The 20,749-nt window shown below is 45.2% G+C and overlaps 2 protein-coding genes and 1 non-coding gene across 3 annotated transcripts; 1 reads left to right on the top strand and 2 right to left on the bottom strand.

The window, feature by feature from the left end:
* Positions 1-2,289: 2,289 nt before the first annotated feature.
* LOC133908037 (heavy metal-associated isoprenylated plant protein 39-like) lies at positions 2,290-3,983 on the bottom strand. Its single transcript, XM_062350169.1, has 3 exons — positions 3,561-3,983; positions 3,201-3,276; positions 2,290-3,113 (listed from the first exon to the last, which is right to left on the bottom strand). Exons 1-3 carry the CDS (start codon positions 3,567-3,569, stop codon positions 2,701-2,703), a joined length of 498 nt encoding a protein of 165 aa, XP_062206153.1. The 5' UTR covers positions 3,570-3,983; the 3' UTR covers positions 2,290-2,700.
* A 13,525-nt stretch (positions 3,984-17,508) lies between these two features.
* Positions 17,509-18,658, top strand: LOC133907462 (transcription repressor OFP8-like). The gene has a single exon (XM_062349513.1). It carries the CDS (start codon positions 17,531-17,533, stop codon positions 18,464-18,466), a length of 936 nt encoding a protein of 311 aa, XP_062205497.1. The 5' UTR covers positions 17,509-17,530; the 3' UTR covers positions 18,467-18,658.
* Positions 18,659-19,293: 635 nt separating this feature from the next.
* LOC133908105 (U6 spliceosomal RNA) lies at positions 19,294-19,397 on the bottom strand. Its single transcript, XR_009908077.1, has one exon. It is a non-coding gene; the product is annotated as a U6 spliceosomal RNA (small nuclear RNA).
* Between the last annotated feature and the right edge of the window lie 1,352 nt (positions 19,398-20,749).

The following is a 20,749-nucleotide window of genomic DNA, read 5'->3' as shown; positions in this document are numbered from 1 at the left end:
CTAGATCAAATTACTTTAGTTTTTCTCCTACGAAGTTTTCATTGGATTTTGCTTACCCATGATGGGTTCTATTGGACCAACTCACTCGGGCGATGACGCGTCTCTGATCAACAACAATCATATTGTCGCTTCAAGATCGCGGGTCTTTGACGAGGAAGATCAAAAAGTTTAGCACATTCATCATCTAAAGTACTAGCTGGTAATGGATACAGGATGCATGGTCAGGAACTCAGAATGGGTCTTACTTGCCAAAATTGGATTGGCTGATGTACAATGGTGTGCACAAGTTAACGGTAGTGACTGTACAAGGTTAACTAGAAAATAAACGAGCTGTATTTGCTAGTTCGTGCTAAAAAAAAAAATGCTAAGTACAGGGAATGAAAGAATGAAGGAGGCAGTTCTGTTCCACTTCCATGGCAGCTGAAAATGTTCCTTGTTGGGCCAACAGGTCAAACATCGTGAGCAGAACAAGATTCTTGCAGCTCCCTTCCTTGTGGATATACAGCCCAGAACAAACTGTGGTGGCTAAGCTAACCTGACGAATTCCACTCAAACCCATGCTAACCTACATATAGCCCTTGGTGTCCTTGATTTCTTTGAGAATTGCTACAGCATGCCTAAGGTGAAGTAGGCACCTTTTCACTTCGAGGAAGATGAAGCAATGCTCAGTCCAGGAACTAATCCATTCTAACCTACGTATACCCCTTGATGCCTATTGTCTTTTCTCAAGGAGCATCAGTGCAACGCTGATCAATTAACTGTTTGAGACACACTCGCCAAAAAGAAATGTTGGAGACAAACAGGATATTCTACTTCTGTTACATCAAACAGATGCTATGCTGGGGACATCTTAACAGAAGACAATCTTTCACTGACATGCTGGATTACTCAAGACATTCCAATAGTAATGAACAATCATCATTCGTAGGCTCAAAGCATTCCAAAATCAGTGCTAGTTTAGGATCCACAGAAGGAACAGTTCTAATTTTGTAAGTCTCCTCCGTTTTTCAGATAATTTCAGTGCTCACCTGCTACATACAGTTGGTGGAAGAGGCAAGAGTGAGCTTAACTGCTTGTTGAGATTCAGCCTGGAACGTCGTGATCATCCGACTCACCTGCACCGAAACGTTTCAGACAAGAGGATAAGTGGTTCTGGTTGAAACCTTCCAAATTCATGATCGTCACATTCCACGCCTACACTCCAATTCGTGGATGCAATTAGCCACATCCGTGTAGGCAAACACCCCCATCCCTTTCATCGCTTTGGTGTTCAAAGTTATTATTTGAAAAAAAAAACCTTCATTCCGTCCTTCAGATGTTCTGGAACACCTGACGTCTCAAGACCCGGTGACCTAATGCTTTTTTATCGTTTCCTCTGTAAAGATTGCAGCAGTAGGTCTGCGAGTTGTAGTGTTTATCAGCTTATTGCTGTAACAAGCCCCTGGTTTTTTTGTTTAAACTATATGGTTATGGACGCATGATTGGTAAAGTTTTAGAGTAAATGATGAGTAGATTTTAAGTAACACTGTCTGTGTGCCACAGCTGTTTGAGACTTTGAGTGAGCTTTCTTGCTGTAAACTTTGGGCGAACCTTGCCTGAAGAATGTGGATTTGGCTCCAAATGAGTGTGCTAAATGAAGCAATAATAGCTCACTGATTGATAATATCATACTACTTGGATTTGGATATGCTTGATTATATTCTGGACAAAAGATGATGTCTGGTGTCATGCCGTCCAATATGTTTGATCACTACGTGATGTAATTGCAAGTTTGAGAGAAATATTAGTTTAGGTGGCTAGGTTTGCTTATCCATGAGAGTGAGATGTGTCAAATTGTCGGCTTGGCAATTTGTTCCAAGTGCTATCTTTTAACATATCTGTGCTTTTTTCCTTTGTCTTGATTGCACACTTGAAATTCTTGTTCAACTTGTTTGTCATAGATAAAGAGATCAGTGAGAAATCTTTCTTGGCTGAAGTTATGTGGCATTTCAAGATTCTATTCTCCAACTGTTGGGAGACTTTGAATATCATGATCTTATAGGAGTGGGTGAAAGAGCATGGCAAACAAAACACTTTGAGTAGTTTTGTCCTAACTGTCATTAGAAAGGAAAAAAAACAAGTTCACAAGCTTCAAATAATGTCTATGCATTTTTGCAGTATATTGCGAATAGACTTAACAGTGATTTTCAACTTGGGGCAATAAATTGCCCACATTGGAATATCACTTCCCTGTTGTAAAAGTATCATCGGCAGGCAATTAGCATATTGTCTTAGCCTCTCAGGCCCCACTTGTCAATCTCACAATGGACATTATTTTCCAATTCATACATGGTGTGACTGAGCTAACCTTCAGCCACAAATAGCATATCAATTGATTTGCAGATTCACACGCATGCATGTGCATCCAGTATTATATACAAAACCAAAACTTTAGCTACATATCATTACAGCTCTAGTATCCCAGAAGGCAGAGTTTCAGCAGTGCCATCCCTGCTTACACATACCGAGACACGCTGCATATCCTCCTCCATGGCCACAAGAGTAGCCACTCATGCAGTAGTAGAAGTAGGCCAGTGATTTTTTTTTTGTTGACACGCTTGGTTCACAACTACCTTATCAGATCATCCGTCTCGTAAGTCGTACGCAGATACATGCATGCACGTAGTAATAAACCGTGCTTGATTACCTCACGCAGCACGCTTAGCAGATGGCGCAGGAGTTGGGGTTCTCCTCCATGCTCTGCACGAAGTAGTGGGTGTCCATGTACGGGTTGTTGTACGCCCGGTACTGGTTCATCAGCTCGGCGATGATCTGCTGCTCCGTCGGCGGCGCCTTCTTGCCGTCGCCGTCCTTCTTGGAGTCGTCCTTCTCTTCGCCATCCTTCTTGGAGCCGTCCTTCTTCTCCCCGTCGCCGTCCTTCTTGGCATCCCCTTCCTTCTTTTCCTTGCCGTCCTTCTTCTCCTCGTTCTTCTTCTCCGGCTCCTTCGCCGGGCCCACCGAGGCGATGGACGCTGGCCACGCCTTGCGCAGTTTGTTCACCACGTCCACGGGGTCCACCATGCCGATCACCGTCATCTTCTGCGACGCCATGTCCATGGACATCGCGTCGATGCCTGCAAGCACACGAGCAGTACGTGATTAATTGCTTGCTCCTAGTCTCCTCGATGCATGATGATGAGAAGAAGAAGCAACTGCCATACCGATGAGCGCCGAGACGACCTTCATGGCCTTCTGCTTCTCCCTGTTGTCGTGCAGGTCCAGCTTCACCACAATTTTCTGCAGAAAAATCGAAGCATGTGAACAAAGAATCATTGCGGTGTTCTGAATTCCGATCAAGGATTGTGCTAGCTGACCAGAACTCTAACGGGGAAGGGAAGCACAGATGAACAAAGTGCAAAAGCAGAGCCTAAAAGAGACAGTCAACGGATGGTTCTTGGATTCCAAAGCAAGATCCAAACGAGAAGATCCCCATGCCCCTGGAAAGGCGACCAGCTTTGTACACACGTATGGCACAAAGAAATCAGAGTAGGATTAATCCTAGTAGCAGGAGCACGTCTTACCTTCGACATGTTGTCGCCGGAGTGCGAACACCGGGCGGCGGCGCGCAGGAGAAGACCGTCAGGAAGGATGAAACCAGGAAACTAGGAACGGATAGGAGGGAATAATGGCGCCGGTGACGACGACGAGGAGGTGTAACCGTGTAGGGGGTGAGAACGGCAGAAAAGCAATGGCGGAGAGGGCGGAGGAAATACTAGGAGGAGCTGTAAATAAAGCGGTAGCAGCCGGGTGTGTCACTTATCAGAGAAAGGAAAAGGAGGGAAAGAGAGTTCAAGGGCGAAAGTTGGTGAAGAGCAAAATCTTTGCTCTCTTCCTCCCAATCCGGCCTGGCCTAGTATGGATTCAGCGTAATGTCCATCTTTTTTCAAAATCTTAGACTTTTATACGAGTTGGTTTGTAGATTTAACTCAACATGGTATTAGAGACATGAGGTCTTAAGTTGGAGAGCAGCATGAAAGGAGACCATGAAATATATATCGCACCTTTGGGAAACACTTTTAATTTTAGATAAATTTGTTTGTTTGATCCTGTAACGGCGCCGTAGCGTGCGAGTTGGCCATTCATGTACTGCGGGCCTATTGAAAGTCTATCCTCTTAGTTGATCCGCAAATTAAGCTCCTGCCTTTCTGTTTTTTTTTAAAAAAAAGATAGAATTGCTATTTCTCAGTCGCAAAAACTACCTCCGCAACCATAAAAATCACACTGTAAGCGTAAAAACTAGTGTAGTCTTTACGGTTACGAGTCATTGGGACTATTCATGACTGTAAAATGCAATAAAACTTTACGTTTACCGGGATGAGCTTTTACGGTTCCAAATATGACATGCGAGATCTCACTCACATGACATGAAGACAAACCCTTAAAAAAAAATAGGAGGTGCTAATTTACCGTCGCCTCAAAATGGGTCTGTTTACAATCAACGAACCACAACCATCTGATGGCGATATGAGGGATCTCCTTCCTTCAACCTTGTGACCGTCCAGACTTCAGCGAATGCCTGATCATGTCGAACCACGCTCCCCTGCCCCCACCTTTTCCCTTACATCTATGGCATCCCCATCGCTGGATCCGCATCCACCACGCTAACCAATCCGGTTTTCGTCTAACCCACCGCCGACACCGCCCGTGGCCCGCAGCGAGTGCCTCACCGCCCCGCTTGTTGTCTGCCAACACCGCCAATCCAACCTATTGCCCCGAGTCTTCCTCTAAGCCCGACAGCAGCTGGAACCCTTAAAACCCGAATGCCCCTCACTAACCTCGCGGGAAAAGCTCCACAAACCCATCAACTGTAAGTGGTGTCAATTTCAAACGACTGCTGCTAAGGAAATGCATAAAAAATTGATTTGTTCATGAAACTCAATATTTACACAACTTGTAACTACCCACCTTTTTTTATCTAAATCCAAACGATTGCCTGATAACTTTATCGGTTTATTATGTTGGTTTTATATTCATCATGATAATCTAGTTTATCAAAACGGCTAGTTCAGGATTTTTTCTCTTATGCCTACGAAAATGAATTATTTTTCTACGAGCTTGGTGGGTTCCAAACAAGAGCTAAACCTAGGCATCATGACTTCTTGATGAGCATGATGACGATGCTGATCCTATCAGCACCCTTTTTCTGCACCTTTTCCCCTGACTCTCTCCCTATCATTTTCTTAGTGGCATGATAAAGCTGAGGTGGAAGGATTGGCTGCATTGGTTTGCAACCTTACGTGCTGTTTGGATCGGCCCGCCCGAGCACAGAAGGCCAATGGAATCTCCATCCATGGACTGTGCTGCAATGGAGCATGCACAGCCGTGTAGGCTAGGGCATCGTCGCCATTTCGTACTGCCATTTGTAAGTTGTAGCGTACCGGGAGTCTCAGATTCCTGCCATTCCTGCATCCACTGGCATAGCGTAACCGATGTAGCGTGACACTTACACCTGGACCGACCTTATGGATTTGGATGCCGTGGCCACTTGTGTTTTGTGTAGCAGTTTACAATTGAAAGGAGAGAAGTCGGGGTCTAGAACAACAGCAAATTGCCAAGAATTATGTATGTACTATATACTGAAGTAACTGAACCGTTTTGTGGAAATGAGAGTAGTTTACAATTGAAATGGGAGAAGTCAGGGTCTAGAACTATAGGTTTTCTTGCAAAATTCCTTCCATTTTCCAAATCCTTTTTTGCGTTTCTTAAAGCGGGGTCTTAGTAGGGTGCTTTATGGCGGCTGACGTATCCTGTTCGCTGCTTCAGAAATGGTTTGCTTGTGAACCACACGAGCTAACATCCCGTGGTGGCGTGGTCCATGTATGCACGAGCATTCGGCGATGTCAGAAGAAGCCGATCAGATACCGTATGGATGTTTTTAGGGAAAAATAAAAAAAATTGACAACATACCGGACCGTATTTAAAAAAAGATAATATAATAATGTATTTGTAAAAATATAATATATGTATTCGGCAACTTATTCATCGAATACGGGTTTTCAATACACCGTGCACCGAAAAAGGATGGACCCAGGTGTTTTCGACACCTCATGTGCCGAATACGGTACTGTGCACCGGATTCTGCACATGAAATGCCAAATACAGCGGAGCCCTGCGGCGTTGTCGCCTTTGTCGTGTGCTATCGGTGCGAGGGCCCTGCAATCAATCTGGTTACATACAAGGGCTACGTACCTACCATTTGCAGTTAGCTATACTCACATCAGATATAAGACGCAAAGCAAATCTCAGCTTTGCTTGCATACATCCATCTAATACGTGACCTGCAGCAGCACCAACATATATATTTCGTCTCTCCAGCTTTCTCTCAGGCTGCAACTACTAGTATTGATGAGCTTGCACTTCTATTAGTCTTTTTTCTTTGCATCTTTGTACTAAGTCGCTTTTAGCCCTGATTACACCTGTCACATCAGACAAAAGCATATACGAGTTGAGTTTGTGTTGCTCAAAGACAATACACGCTCGAGGGAGAGTTATTACGATGTCAGGGTGGGTCTCAGAGAATCCTATTGCGTGTCCATGAAAAGTGTTTGCCGATAGAGAGAGAAAGAGTTGTGTTATCGTTTCATGTTTCAAGCTATGTCATATGTTCACTTCGTGTCTAAAGCCTGAGTCAAGATAGATTTATTATCATTTTATGCTTAAAGCTCTGTCGTGTGGTCACTTCGTATTCAAAGCCTGAGTCAGAACATAGGTATGAACATATCTCATGGTTTGAGCCGAAGCACATTATGTTATCAATCGCCAACTTTTGACAAAAGTGAAAATTATTTGCTAATTTAAATATACATTTCAAAATGTCTAATTCACCATGTAGTCTTAAAGGTTGTGGACAACCTTAACACTTAGCCTTGTATCATTGATCTCAAAATGCACAGTGTATAGTTGTTGAATACCTAAATCATCTCAAGATGACAGTGGAAAGTGGCGATGCAAATTAGCGGAAGAATGAAGCTATCAGGGTAAGATGGTTGTCGTCTCTGAGGTGGTGATAGAAAGTTGTAAGGATGGCTATAAGCAAATTCAACATCATCTTCAGGGTTATTAGTATCCTCCGGAGATAGAGACCTCAGAGGGAGGAGTCGTTGTGGCATAAAATCGTCGTTGTTGTTGTCATCTTGAGCTATCACGGTAGGAACACATTCTATTTCCCTGTTGGTTATACGTCATCTAAATGTAGTGCATGAACGTCCTTTTGCGGTGTTCCTTGAACCTTTTATACAAATCAGGCATCACACCCCCACCGAAGAGTATATACATTACCAAGAAGTTTATAGTGTCTTTATTGATCAACTCTATATCTTTCGGGAACGCCTAACGCAAAAGATAAACATTCAAATTAATGAAAAAAATATAAAGTGGGCGACCAAATAGAAAATGAGCAACCTGAATATAAGATATATACCGGTCGGGTAACATCATTATCTTTTTTTGCCTCTTAGAGAAAATTAACACGGAAGGATGATCGGTTAGTTCGTACACTTTGAGATACCTTTAACGCCACTCACGCAAGAGTTCCTAAGGTCGTCGGTGGTTATATGTTGGAGCAGAGCGGTTAATGCAAAACAAAAGAGTCTTGCATGCAATTTGGACACAATTTGGATTATATTGTTCTCCTTGAAGGGATCATCCTTCCCTTCACGCATAATTAACCTGCAATGAGACATTAAGTGCTATATCGATCGTTGTAGGTATCTATGGAAAGCCTATACCAGAAGATCGATCTCGCCATAGATTTATTGATTCTTGACTGCAATATCCTGGCTCTGCACTATAGCACGATTCCCTGTTTATTTAAGAAACATTAAACAAATATTAAATATCATAATTAATATGTAACAATGCTTAAAAAACTAATAAATAAAGTTATGTGCCATAATTTTTTTGACAAACATTAAATGTATTAAAAGTAATTTCATTAATACATTGAATAAGACATAATAGAGATGAGTACAATAATAAAGTGAATAATACATGCATCATGAACAAGTACAAGTGTATCGAATAACTGTACTGGCTACTCAACAACGACGACGTCACACGTAATCCCCAGGAGTGTAAGCGTCTAGCGGGTGTGTGACCCTCATTCGAGCGGCCTGTGCTAGCCCCTGTCACATGTGCATTTGCTCATCATCTTCATCGTCCTGCCTTGTAGGACCCCCACCAAGCGTGTATCCAGATCTGCTAACTCAGCTCTGCATGTACCATAATAAAAGGTCCTCATGCGAAAGTGTGAACGCTTCTAGTATGTGCTCCGATAGAGTCCAGTGTGCCGAATGCTCACTCTGCTGGTACCACTATAAACCTCACTACTTGTACCACTGTGAAGCACCTAAAGCACGCGGGGACAATAGCAACACACGGACAAGATTAGCGCCGAAAGCACCGACAAGGGGGACCCGGTGTATTTGACACATGAGGTGCCGAATACGATACTGTGCACCATATTCGGCACCTCATACATCCGGTTTTCAGCACCTCATGTGCTGAATACGGTGCACAGTACTGTATTCGACCCATGAGGTGTCGAAAATACCCAGGCCCATCCTTCTTCGATGCACAGTATACCGAAAACCAGTTTTCAGTGAATGAGGTGCCAAATGCACATGTTATACTTGCAAATACGACTACATATTGTCTACTTTTGCAAATACGATCCTATATGTTATCGGATTTTTGCTATGTTTTTCTCCCACTTTCCAAGTTCCAAGCGCCTAAAAACTCAATTGAGCTCAGCGATGTGTGTGAACACCAATCTTCTTTGCTAGTGGGTCTTCTCTAGTAGGATTGTTCACCTCCGAGCTTAGAGGGAGGTTAGTGAGTGGCAGGGCAGAAGAGGCAGGTGCAGGGCAAGACAGTGAGGCGACGGGGACGCTACTGACCCCAGGCATCGGAGGACTATTAGATGGGCTAGTGTCGGAGCTAAAGATATCCAAATGGGTCGACTCGAGGCACGACACGAAGCCCCGAGCTGTGCCTGAGCCGAGCACGCGTCACAACAGGCCGGCACGGCCCAACATAGATCTTTCGGGCCGGCACAGGCACGACACGACCCGGCACGGCACGGCTCGGGCACGCGACGGCCTATGAGGCACGACCGGCCCCAGCACGGCACGGCCCGGCCCATCAATAATAATAAAGCTCTTTTATTATTTTCTATAATTTTTTGATTTTTTTGGAATTTTGTAGGTATTATTTTTTATTTTTTTTCTATTTTCGAAGTGCTGCCGGGCCAAGCGTGCCTCCACCATGCTGGCGAGGCCGTGGGCCAGCCCAGCACGGCACGGTGGAAGATGGGTCGTGCCGTGGGCCGAGGACGTGGCACACGGGCCGGCACGTCATGGTCCGTTACAATAGTCGGGCCTATCGGGTCGTGCCGAGATGGACCCGTGCCGGACCAGCCAGAGTAGCCCATTTGGTCATCTCTGGCCAGAGCGAGGAAGACAAGTTGACGGTCTCGACATGCGGGGACCCCACCAGAGACAGGCAGAGCAGAGGTGAATACAGCTACAATAAGAAACAAAGAGAAAAGTGGGGTATTATAGGTAGGAGACGATATCTGATTCATTTTTTAAAGGAATAGTAGGATCATACTCTACTGACTATATATTACATACAGTAAAAGTAAAAAGGGAGAATTACAAACAAAAACAAAGATAAAAAGATATCCGGTCCATTGCAACAGCATCCAAATGTCATGGTCTGCTGACTGAAAAATTAGATAATTTTAGATGATTAAAATATAGCATCGCCCTTTCTTCCCGCGTCACCCACTCTCTTGTACGTATCTGATGATTGGTGGGCCGGGAGGTGGCCAGCGGCCGCCCGAAGCGGCAGCCGGACACCGGTGCCGCGTCTCTCTGCCGACGATCGGCGGTCGTCGCCGAAGCCTTTGGTCCAAACGGGCCCTGAAAGCATGAGCCAAACGGGGCGCGCGATACGTACGTGGGTTCCACACCTGCACACGATCTCGGCTTTTGTTCGCATCTGCCGAAGGCGTATCCGCCGAGGAAGAATTCACTTGTCGTCTGCCCGGCCTTTTACGTGCACGTTTGCGTCAGGGTGGAGAAAGGAGGAGGAAAGCCTGAGGAATCCGTCAGGCTTTTGGACAAAATTTTCACTACACACCAAGGCTCGAAATCAGAAGCCCATTTCTCTGCGAGGCCGGTGGTTGTATATACTGAAGCAACTGAATGGATGCCGACGTGCTTGACGCAATACTTTAGGGGCTTATTGGTTGCAGGTATTTGGAGATACTTAGTCTGACGAATGTGTATAATTTTTAAGGAAAAACATGATTAGTTATATATATTTGCTATTCCAATCTGATTCGATGAATGCAAATATACGTCTTCAGTTTAACGCGGAAGTAAAACTCAGGTTCCTATATCCACTCATGCAAATAGGTGCACTTATCAGTATCACAAAATTATCTTTATACGAGCAATCAATCACAATCTCAATTCTTACATCAAGAGGAGCGATATAGTAGCCTAGCGGCAGGAGATGAAACGTAGATGTTCATGCCGTGGTTGAAGGCTGCTCGGAGACGGCGAACATGATGGGCATTCCCCCGCCACCACTCAGATTCGATCGTCGCCAAGCTGCACCCCATTGTTCGAACCATCGCCGCCATCTGCAACACAAACCACACCAGATCTGGAGGAGGAGTGGGTGGGGGAGAAGAGGGGAGAAGATAAAGGAAGGGACGTATAGTGTAAGCGAGGAAGAAGAGGCCATAGGTGATGGAGACACATCTGGAGCTAGATGAGGGGTACAAGGATGATAATTTTATCTATTTACGTATGGATAAATATCTTAATAGGGTTAGATTTGTTCTTTTTGTTACTCATGGGTATGTTTGTGAGCACACATCGCTACCCGATAGGTATAAGATACAGATATATATAAGATATATCACACTTATAAAACCCGTTTACCCTGACCCTAATATCTTGATCACTCCAATATTCCAACTCCAACGCTCCTCGCCGCCACTCACACTAGCCCGCCTCCGTGGTTGCTCCCTGCCGCCTATTCGTCGTCGAGCACCACCACGCCGCATGTCCACTGCAGCCCACCCCCAACCCGAGCTGTGTCGCCACCACCCAGTTTCGCCCCGCCTTGAGCCTCGCCACCGCTAGCCCTGCCCCACGCCACTGCCACCACCCAGCCCTGAGTCGCGCCACCATCGCTAATCCTATACCGCCACTAGCCTTCTATCCTATCCATTTTGAAGTCCATGAATCCCCCTTGCTTGATCTTCGTGAGGTTTGTTACAGCCTCTCCGTCGCACATCAACCCACTCAGTGGTCAGTGCATCTCCTGCTCGTGGAATTTTTTTTTGATAAAAGAGATTTTATTAGCTCTTATCGCTCCATTCAAATAATTCAACCGCGTAAAAGCTGACTCCCGGCTCTCTGCACAAGTATCATTTTCCGATCATCGAATAGGAGCACACACGTGGCAAGAGAACGTGGAGAAGCAAGTCGGGCAAAGGTGTACGCTGAGGATCTGCAGGCCGGGCGAACCAGAGACTCTAACGTGGACGGTGACACTGCACTTCTGCCTTTCACGTCAGACAGGGAGTGTTAGGAGCAAAGCACGTATCATTTTCAGATAAAGGGCACAAATATTAAAGACATCAAAGTAACCATCAAAAGGTGAAAATGGCATCGAATAACTCCGCTCCATTTTACTAGAACCTTCGAGAAAATAAAATGATCCCATTTTGCCCATAAATAATAATTTCGTTTTGACGTATGAAGAAGAGATGGCGTGAAGCATGTTAATATTATTGCCCATCTTTGTCTCACATCTTTCGTTTTTTTAATGAGCCGTTCAACTGTTCAATACAGTGTATATAACCCGATCTGATCTCGTCGGTAAGCGGTCTCAAGTCCAAGACTTGGATAACCGTAAAAAGTTACAATCTACTCTACACTGCAATCCACTTAATTCCATGCTACGATCCCGGTTGGGCTTAAAGGTGAGGAAGAGTGTTGAAGGCTATCGCTCGCATCTCCTTAAAAACTTGATTTTTTTGGACCAAGTGGTTACACAACTCTTTTTTAGAGGTACATGTATATGTAGGACGCATGCAACTGATGTACACCTCCCTCACACGCTATGGATAGATTGGAGGGCTTCGACTCTCGGTGCATAGAAAACGTGCACACATGTGAATCCTTAACCTATCCGAGATATAATCTGGAGATGAACACGCCTAGGATTTAATCACATACAATATGTCAGCACCTGCGTTCGAGCCTTGGTCGTATGCCAGCGACCTTGCCAATTGAGCTGACGCTCGATCTCAAGTGGTTGCATAACTGGTTGATCACTATGTTTTCGTGGGCTTAACCCAGAGGCACACTTTATTCTTAAATGAATTGGGGCTCCTAACACTATTTTCTATTAAAAAGGAAAAAATTTATTTTGGCCCTCTCAACTATTACCCGAGTCTGATTTTCCTCTCTTAGACGTAAAACCAGATATGCAGGCTCCCTCAACAATACAAACTATTTATTTTTCCTCCTTGAGTGGTGTGGACAATAGTATTTGATGATGTGTCAGTGATTTTACTGTGCAAACATGTGACTTGGATATGACTTGGCAATCATCAACAAAGAAAAGAAAGAAAACTCTGGGACCCACATGCCATCCTCTCATCCTCGGCACAACCTCCTCGATAGGAGTCTGCCACCACCAAATCAATGACGGCGAGCTCCAGCGGAGGCCCCTCATCGACGCATGCGGGCACGGAGGTGCGATTTGTAGGCGAGGAATCCAGCTGTGGTTCAATCGGTGAAGAGAAGGGGATGCGACGCAGCCCAGCGCACACGGATAGCCACGCCAACATCGAGCCCAAGAGGATCCAACACGCGCGAAAGAGTGAGAGGGACGCAGCTAAGCTCACCATGTACTTGGTTCAGACGGAGGAGCAGTGACACGGCAGAGCGTCGGTGAGGTGGCGGAGATGTTGCTGGAGTTGGGGACAAAAACGATGCGAGCTCAAATCGGCTGGCAAATTGACGGGATTTGCGCGAGATTAGCTTGAGGATGTCCCTAACCTTTCCTGCTCATGCAACCGGAGAACCCGCTCAAGCCATCGCGTCGCCCCGCCTTTCCCGCTGACACCCATGCCCTACCACGCTGAGCTCCCAGCTACGCAATGTCGCCCTGCCCGAAAATATCAACCATGGGTGAGATATTTCTGAGCTCTCCATCACCTCTCTCTGCCTACAAATAGGCGAAAGAGCCCCTCCATTTGCCTCACCACCAACCCGCAGCTCCCACTGCTCTCCTTCTCACCTCTCATCTCCATTCCTCCCCTCCTCTCCCTTAGCTCTGGTGAAGGATCAAGCCGACGTTGCCGTCGTGGATCTCCTACCTTCGACCACCCATGACCAAGCCAAGGCCCAGGTAAGCACCATCACTCTCTCCCTTATCCTCAACCTCCCTCCCTCCCTCTCTCTCTCTCTCTCTCTCTCTCTCTCTCTCTCTCTCTCTCTCTCTCTCTCTCTCTCTCTCTCTCTCTCTCTCTCTCTCTCGTCTCTCTCTCTCGTCACAGCAGCGTAGCACCGAAGCTCCCTGCCCGCCGCCACCTTTCTTCATCGCCGACCCTCTACGTTCCCCTTTGGATCTAGCCGATGCCACATATGAGTTCCCCGTGCCGTGGAGCACCCCTCCCGAGCACGTCATCAAGTACCCCATCGGTCGAGTGGGGATGGGAATAGAGAGAGTCAATGGAAGAAGAAGAAGAGGGTGAAGCTGACATGCGGGTCCGATCTAACTTTGACAAGTAGGCCTATATGTTTTTTTCCTTTTTATCTGTGTTTATTTGCTAAGTGGTTCTATATAATGTGTATGTCATCATCCACGTAGTAAAACTACTGACATATTAGCGCCACCTCAGAGCAAAACCACCTTTGGATGGGACAAAGAGGAACAATAAACGGATTGGATTGTTGACGGAGCCTGCATATCTAGTTTTATGGCTGAGAGAGGAAAATCTGACTTGAGCGATAATTGAGGGAGCCAAAATAGATTTTTTTCAAAAAAAAAGGCATATCTATTCGGGCCTTGACAGAGGTCCAAACGCAAATCGGTTTGTGGCCCAAACACAAATGACGGTGGCCCCATGAACTAGTTTGAAAGGACTGGGCTGGCCAGAGATCATTGTAAGAGCAATTTGGCGCTACTTCGGCGCAGCCCAAATGCACTTCGCGCTTGCGTTCACCAGTGTGATTGGATTGGCCACTGCACTCGTGGAAGCACATCGCTCGGCGCCTCGGCGGTCGGCACTCAATCGACTACGACTAGAAAGCAAACCAAAGACCACCGCCACAAAAAAGGCGTCCGGGCATGCATGCGAAGGCCGAAAAGCGCCTGTGCGCCGGCGAGGAAAGGCGCCGCCTGCCGAGCTCACCAACACGCCGGGGGAAAAGCTGAAAAGCGTGGCAGCGAGCCGCGTTGCCCAACCATTGGAGCGACGACGACGACGCCTCTGCCGCGGCGCTCCCCGCCGGCCAAATGGCGCGTGGGGAACGCCGCGCCGGGACCGAGACCGAATGATGGGTGTCACCTGCCAAAATTATCCTGTCAACCTGCTGCGCTGGTCAATGCAGGGCTATACAATCGTTACGTATATCTTAATATTATCTAATTATTATTAATTTTTATTAAAAGATAGTTATCAAAAATAATAATTAAATATAGTTATTAAAAATATATCGATATTCTAAACGATAAGTAAAATAGTACGAGTGTAGTTTACAAGCCACCTGCTCGGAGCGGCACAGAGAGTCGACCGTAGATATATATATGCAATTTCAAGCAACTCGTGTGTGCACGTACGTAATCGATATGTTTAGGGGTGCTACATGTTTAAGCGTCCTTGTGACAGTTTTAGGCGACACTTGTGATCATTGCGACACCTAAAGCTCCCTCTTTTTCTTTTGTTTACCAGTTTCCGGACGATTTCAAGGGCAGTTGATTGGACGGCCAGATCGATCGTCGGCATGATTTCCAAGCCTCTCTATCCAACGACAATGGTACCAGTACAATATGTACACTTGCCTAAAGCTTTCCTTGATTAGCTAGTAGCTGATCTAAACAAAAAGAGAGTAGATGATCCGTACCAAAGTTTATTACTAAGTATACCATACGTACCGAATTTTTGTTGTGCAAATATATTGGCGCTGATAATCCATTTCCGTCCGCCCCAGCCACCACCCACTGGTGCTGTCGCCTTTGCCTCCTCCTCCTGCCCCACTGCCTACCGTACGTGTTACCACTTGGCCGGTACTAATTTTGTATCTAGCTTCTCGTTCGCCACTTCGCCATTGCCGATCAAGCGGTTTTTCGAGGTTCGGTGGAATTGTGTACTAAGGATGTGTATTGTCGTTCATGGGTCACTATGAAATTCAGTATGCCGTCACTCGATCGTCATCATATGATATAATAGAATTGCATGTCCGTCGGTAAAATTAGAGGATCCATGTTCCTACTTCGGTGTCACTGGTGTTGTACATCTCACTCGATCTAGACTATCCTTTACAAACAATTTTTTAAAAATACCAATATAACTTGTAGACATACACGAGCACACTCGTATCACCACTACACGCATGCACTTACACAGAGTTTACTAAAGACCAGAGATATAAAATTTAAAGATGGATGAAGTTACCACATTAAAAAAAATTACAACTTAATAAGATAAAAAAACAAACATATAGTTTGATACTAATAAATAAAGAAAGATATAACTACATCTACTAACCATACAAGCCTAGCCATGTGTCGTAGTAAGCTACGATGGGTGACAATTATGGGTACCATTGAGATAAACAAGACATGAAGCCAACGTAGCTTACTACTGGCCGCATATTTAGGGGCACCTGTTCATGGAACGTTAACATAAATGCATATTTAAACGAAGTATCTACTTTAGTTAACCCTCCTATCCTTTCAAAGGGCCTAATGACACCCTACCTAGAGCGATGGAAATGTGTCAACAGATGCAATGGGACAAAGCCGCTCTAGCTAGCCTACGTACTTTTCCTCCATCTTGTTTTTTCCAAAGGCATCCCCCATCAGGGTTTGTAGGCCCCTGGATGAAATAAACAAGATGTTCGTACCACTTCGTAGGGCCCTACGATTCCAAAAGCTTAACCAACATCTACTCGCCTCTCTTAATTTCAATGCAATTAGCATAAATGCAGGCTTATGAAGTGTCAACGTTTTGTGGCGTAGTACGTGTTATTAGTTACGGAAGCAGGATGAACTGCTCATCTTCTTCTCCCTCTATTTCTCGTTCCTCTATTTCACGACCCCTGAAGAATCACCCCCTGCGTGTTATGTTGTATACATTAAGTTGATCCTGCAGAATTCTACGGAAAAAATATAGTGCGAGAGCCTACAACGATCAAAGATACACGATTAAGTGGAAATAAGCGTTTGGATGCTTCAAACAAAATCTTACAAGGAAGAATCACTACATGGAAGAGAATAAGAAAAAGGAGAGAACCCTTGCAATGTAACACGGAATGTTTCCATCAAGTTTCAGCAAATGATTGCTTTCGTCAACAACGTGTAGAAAAACAATTTCTCATTAGTTTGTATTCTTGTTTAGCCGCTCATACAATCTAAGAGATACGGTTAATTGTCATAGTCGTCCACAAGGTTTATCGATTGACAGGCAAACATAATCAAATCTGGAAAAATCCGCAGTAAACCAACATTCATTATTTAGCGGGACTCAAATCATTGCCATTAATTAGCACAAAACACTGGATGATCTCGACATGCCAATTGGCTTCTCTCCTCAACTTCCTCCTTGCATGTTTTGGTAGAATATACATATCGCAGAGATATGATGTATATAAGTCATTTGTGATGTGTATAATCAAACTTCAAACGCAAACTGCGTTGATTACTAGTCTAGCTTGCTTGCACACTCTAGTGGAAAATGAACACATTATCAATGCAAGAATTCTTATTCGTTAGGATGTTATTTGGCTCCCAGTTGTGCAATATGTGGACTAATTTAGTATGGTGTAGATTTATTTCGATTTTCAGTACTATGTGGAAAAGGTCTGATTTCATTCACATTCAGATAAGTTTGCGCTTAGTTTTCGTGCAATAGTTTCCACTATTACACCCTTTGGTTATAAATATATGTTATTTTGAAAAATATTCGATTAAACTTCTAAAACATTGACTAACAATATCTTTCAAAATATTTAGTTTAAAAAACTTAAAATCATACGTGTAGATTTGTTTTGGAAACTGCTTTCATGATATCATAAATTCAATGGATTTTGTTAATATATTCTATTAAAAATAGTGGTCAAAACTATATATTGAAGATTGAGTCTTATTCAAAATAATATGTATTTATAATCGAGAGAGTATTTGATTGCTTTCATAGCCAAAAATAAACGAAACTAATAGAGCCGTTTGACTTTGCATGGCTGCTGATCCCTGTCCACCAGATGCAACGTGCGCCAGGTGTGGCTCGCTCTTTTTAAGCTTCCCCGACCCATCACAGCACACCACTCGATCTCCGCAGCCTTTCCCCTCCCAACGCACACACCAGCACAGCCTCTCCGGCGGCCTCCCTGCGCGCACGTTCCCGTCAGTTGATCTGAGGCCTTCTATGAAGATGATGATGTGGCGCAGGCGGGGCGCCGGCGGCGGGCTGCGCATCAAGAAGAAGGGTCGCGGGTTCATGTGTGGCTGCGGCGGCTCCAAGGCAGTCTCCATCTCCGATAGCTCCGACAAGTCCCCCATGGCCACGCCGCCCACCGCCGTGTCAACCACTCCTACTACCGCCATGTCCACGACGACGACGACGACGAAGACAACGACCATAGCGGGAAACAAGGAGGCGCCCTCCTCGTTCTCGGCCTCGTCCTACCACGCCGACACCGAAGACGCCCACAGCAGCATGGAGAGAACGCCCAGCTTGTCCGCGCTCCTGCGCCAGCTCGGCGACCTGGAGCGCAGCGTCCGGTTCCTGCAGGCCGCAGCCACCGATGGCGGCGAAGGTGGCGGCAGCGGCAAGAACGGCGGCAGGCGTCACCGTCGGACCGTGAGCGAGGGGAGCGGCGGCGGGTCCGGGCGGGTGCAGGAGAGCGTGGCAGTGGTGAAGGAGTCGGCGGACCCGCTGGCCGACTTCCGGCGGTCCATGCTGCAGATGATCGTGGAGAAGGAGATCGTGGGCGGGGCCGAGCTCCGGGATCTGCTGCACCGGTTCCTGTCCCTCAACTCGCCGCACCACCACCACCTCATCCTCCGCGCCTTCGCCGAGATCTGGGAGGAGGTCTTCGCCGGCTACGAGCGCACGCCGGACTTCCTCGTCTCCCACCGCAAGAAGAAGCACCTGACCACGCGTGGTGCTTGATTCGCTTCGTACGCCATCGATCCATCCCCGCCCGTCCATCGATCTCCTTCTCATGGGACGAAAGAGACAAGGTTTTCAGTAGGGTTTTCGTTGATTTCTTGACGCATTGGTTCCATCAACTTTGTGTACAAACGATTGAACGGACGAGCCAGGATTACCGAAGGCTCCAAACGCCTGCCTTTGTTTTCTCGACGCTGCAGGTCTCGATCCAGAATTTCAGTGCTGATTGTACGCGCTACAAAAGTGCATGCGCCTCTGTTTCCTTCTCTGCAACGTCGTCGTTTTTAGCCGTTGGCGAAACGCGAATCGATCAAAGGAAATCACGCGAAGGGCGCGCACGGAGAGAGGGAGAATAGGCATGGCATGGAGACGGGCGAACGGAAAGGCGCCGCCCGTCATTGCTGCGGGTGGGTGCTTGACTGCTCGTTGGTGGCCATTGGGTTCGATCGTTAGGTACGGCGCGAAATGATTGTGCTCTCAGCTTTAGTCCCGTGCGCGCGGGTTCCGTTCGTCGAGGCGATGCATCGGTGGAGCTGATCGAGGCGGCTAGCTGCAGGGCGGCGCCAGGATGGAAATAGGAGGGACCCAGTATTGACAAATCTGAATTGGTTCGGGAAAATATTGTATGATCCTGTAAAAATCTCTTAATATTTTTTTCCTTTAGAAGAATAAAATATAGGTATTGCGATAAATCCAGGTTACATAAGCAACTTAAAATATTTTTTTCTTATTTATACATAAATTCATCCACAGTAGCAAATTTATGAACTTTCATATAATTGATGATATATATATATATATATATATATATTTAACGTCAGGATATTGCCTTTTTTAGAAACAACTCGATTTGTGTGTATGATACTTGCACAAGGGGTTATGCTAATCTTCTCTGCATAGTTACAATTTTATCGGATGTCTCCAAAGAGATCGTCATGATCAATATTGCCTTTGTTAGTTTCATATAGGCCTATAGTAGAAACTGCTAAAAAAATCTATATAACTAAAAATAATTAGAGCTTAGTAATAAATAGTAGAGTAATAGAACATGAGTCATGATTAATAAGGACAAATGCTTTAGACTTAATAAATTTTGGTAAAAAAATACTTTGTTACATGCATTCTAATACGTAAAATTTGTTCTCAAAAATAATAATAAAATTTGCAACATAAATAATAGACAAAATAAGTTTGTATGTTATTGAGCTCGTAAAGTTCTTTAGCTTTTATATGCTACTTATTACATACATATATAAGAAAATATAGACAGTTAAAATTTATTCTGGTAATATTTATGAAAAATCTAAAGAGATACATAGAACTACATCATCAAGCATAGAGCGGCCAGGCCCCTGGCCGCCCCCCTGGCTAGCTGTTTTGGGGTTATTATAAGCGGTCAGGCGAGGAGATGGACTTTGGAGATGCAAGTTAGGGGCCAGGGAGATGAGCTGCATCTTTCGGCAAATTCAAGAACGGCAAATTCAATGGCCAGCGACGCATGCTTTGCGTCCATGTAGAGCGGGTTTTACGCCTTTTCGATAAATCCAGCAATAAGACGTGGCAGAGGCCACCTATCAGCTTCTTACATACTCCCTGCAGTAAAAAAATACTTAATATTTTGAACATACCACAATTTTCAATACATATATTTGATCATTATTTTCAACTAGAATATATTTATATGATTTAATAAGTTTATATTATTATGAAATATTTTTAAAGATAAATTCACGTATACAATTTTTATGTTTTGAAACTAATAAATATTTTAAAAGTTATCAATTGTCAAAGTTTTAAAAGTTTGACTAAAACTCATCTAAAAGGCAAATGCTATTGTTCAAACATATGTTTTTGCAAAATCTCTTAGGCGATGGCTGTAGCCGTTGGATGGGTATCTAACGGCTCACAGTCGTCTTCTAGCTCCCACTTGCGCACATCCCTATCCGTCTTAAGTGATGTCCTGCTATCGGATCCATGCTCGTCGTGCTACCCTGACCGATTCACATTCTCCATCCTCATCCTGGCCCATCGGCTGTTCTCCGCCGTTCGCGGCCGATGGCACCTCGCTGCCTTGCCACCCCACCCCCGCATTTGCCTCCTCCGCCGGGCTAATCTGCCTTTTCCAGAGCCTCCTCTAAAGTTGACGACGAAGAACCCCTCTCCACCTAAATCAAACCCCCGTCGAAAACCTCACCAACGCTTGAAATGTATAAAATGTGTATCCAAAACATCATGTATTTGTGATGGGAGGGTGTACCGAGGCATGCTTGGTGAGTCGTCGTC

Source organism: Phragmites australis, chromosome 24, assembly GCF_958298935.1.
Source record: "Phragmites australis chromosome 24, lpPhrAust1.1, whole genome shotgun sequence".
Classification (NCBI taxonomy): domain Eukaryota; kingdom Viridiplantae; phylum Streptophyta; class Magnoliopsida; order Poales; family Poaceae; genus Phragmites; species Phragmites australis.
This window is presented reverse-complemented; position numbering and strand designations above follow the sequence as displayed.

What these genes read in the sequence shown, in the direction of transcription:
- LOC133907462 (XM_062349513.1), top strand. Translation starts at nt 17,531, where the DNA reads ATGGCTGCTGATCCCTGTCCACCAGATGCAACGTGCGCCAGGTGTGGC.
- LOC133908037 (XM_062350169.1), bottom strand. An exon ending in GGTCGTCTCGGCGCTCATCG is followed by an intron (nt 3,114 to 3,200) that starts GTATGGCAGTTG and finishes GTGTGCTTGCAG; the next exon opens with GCATCGACGCGATGTCCATG.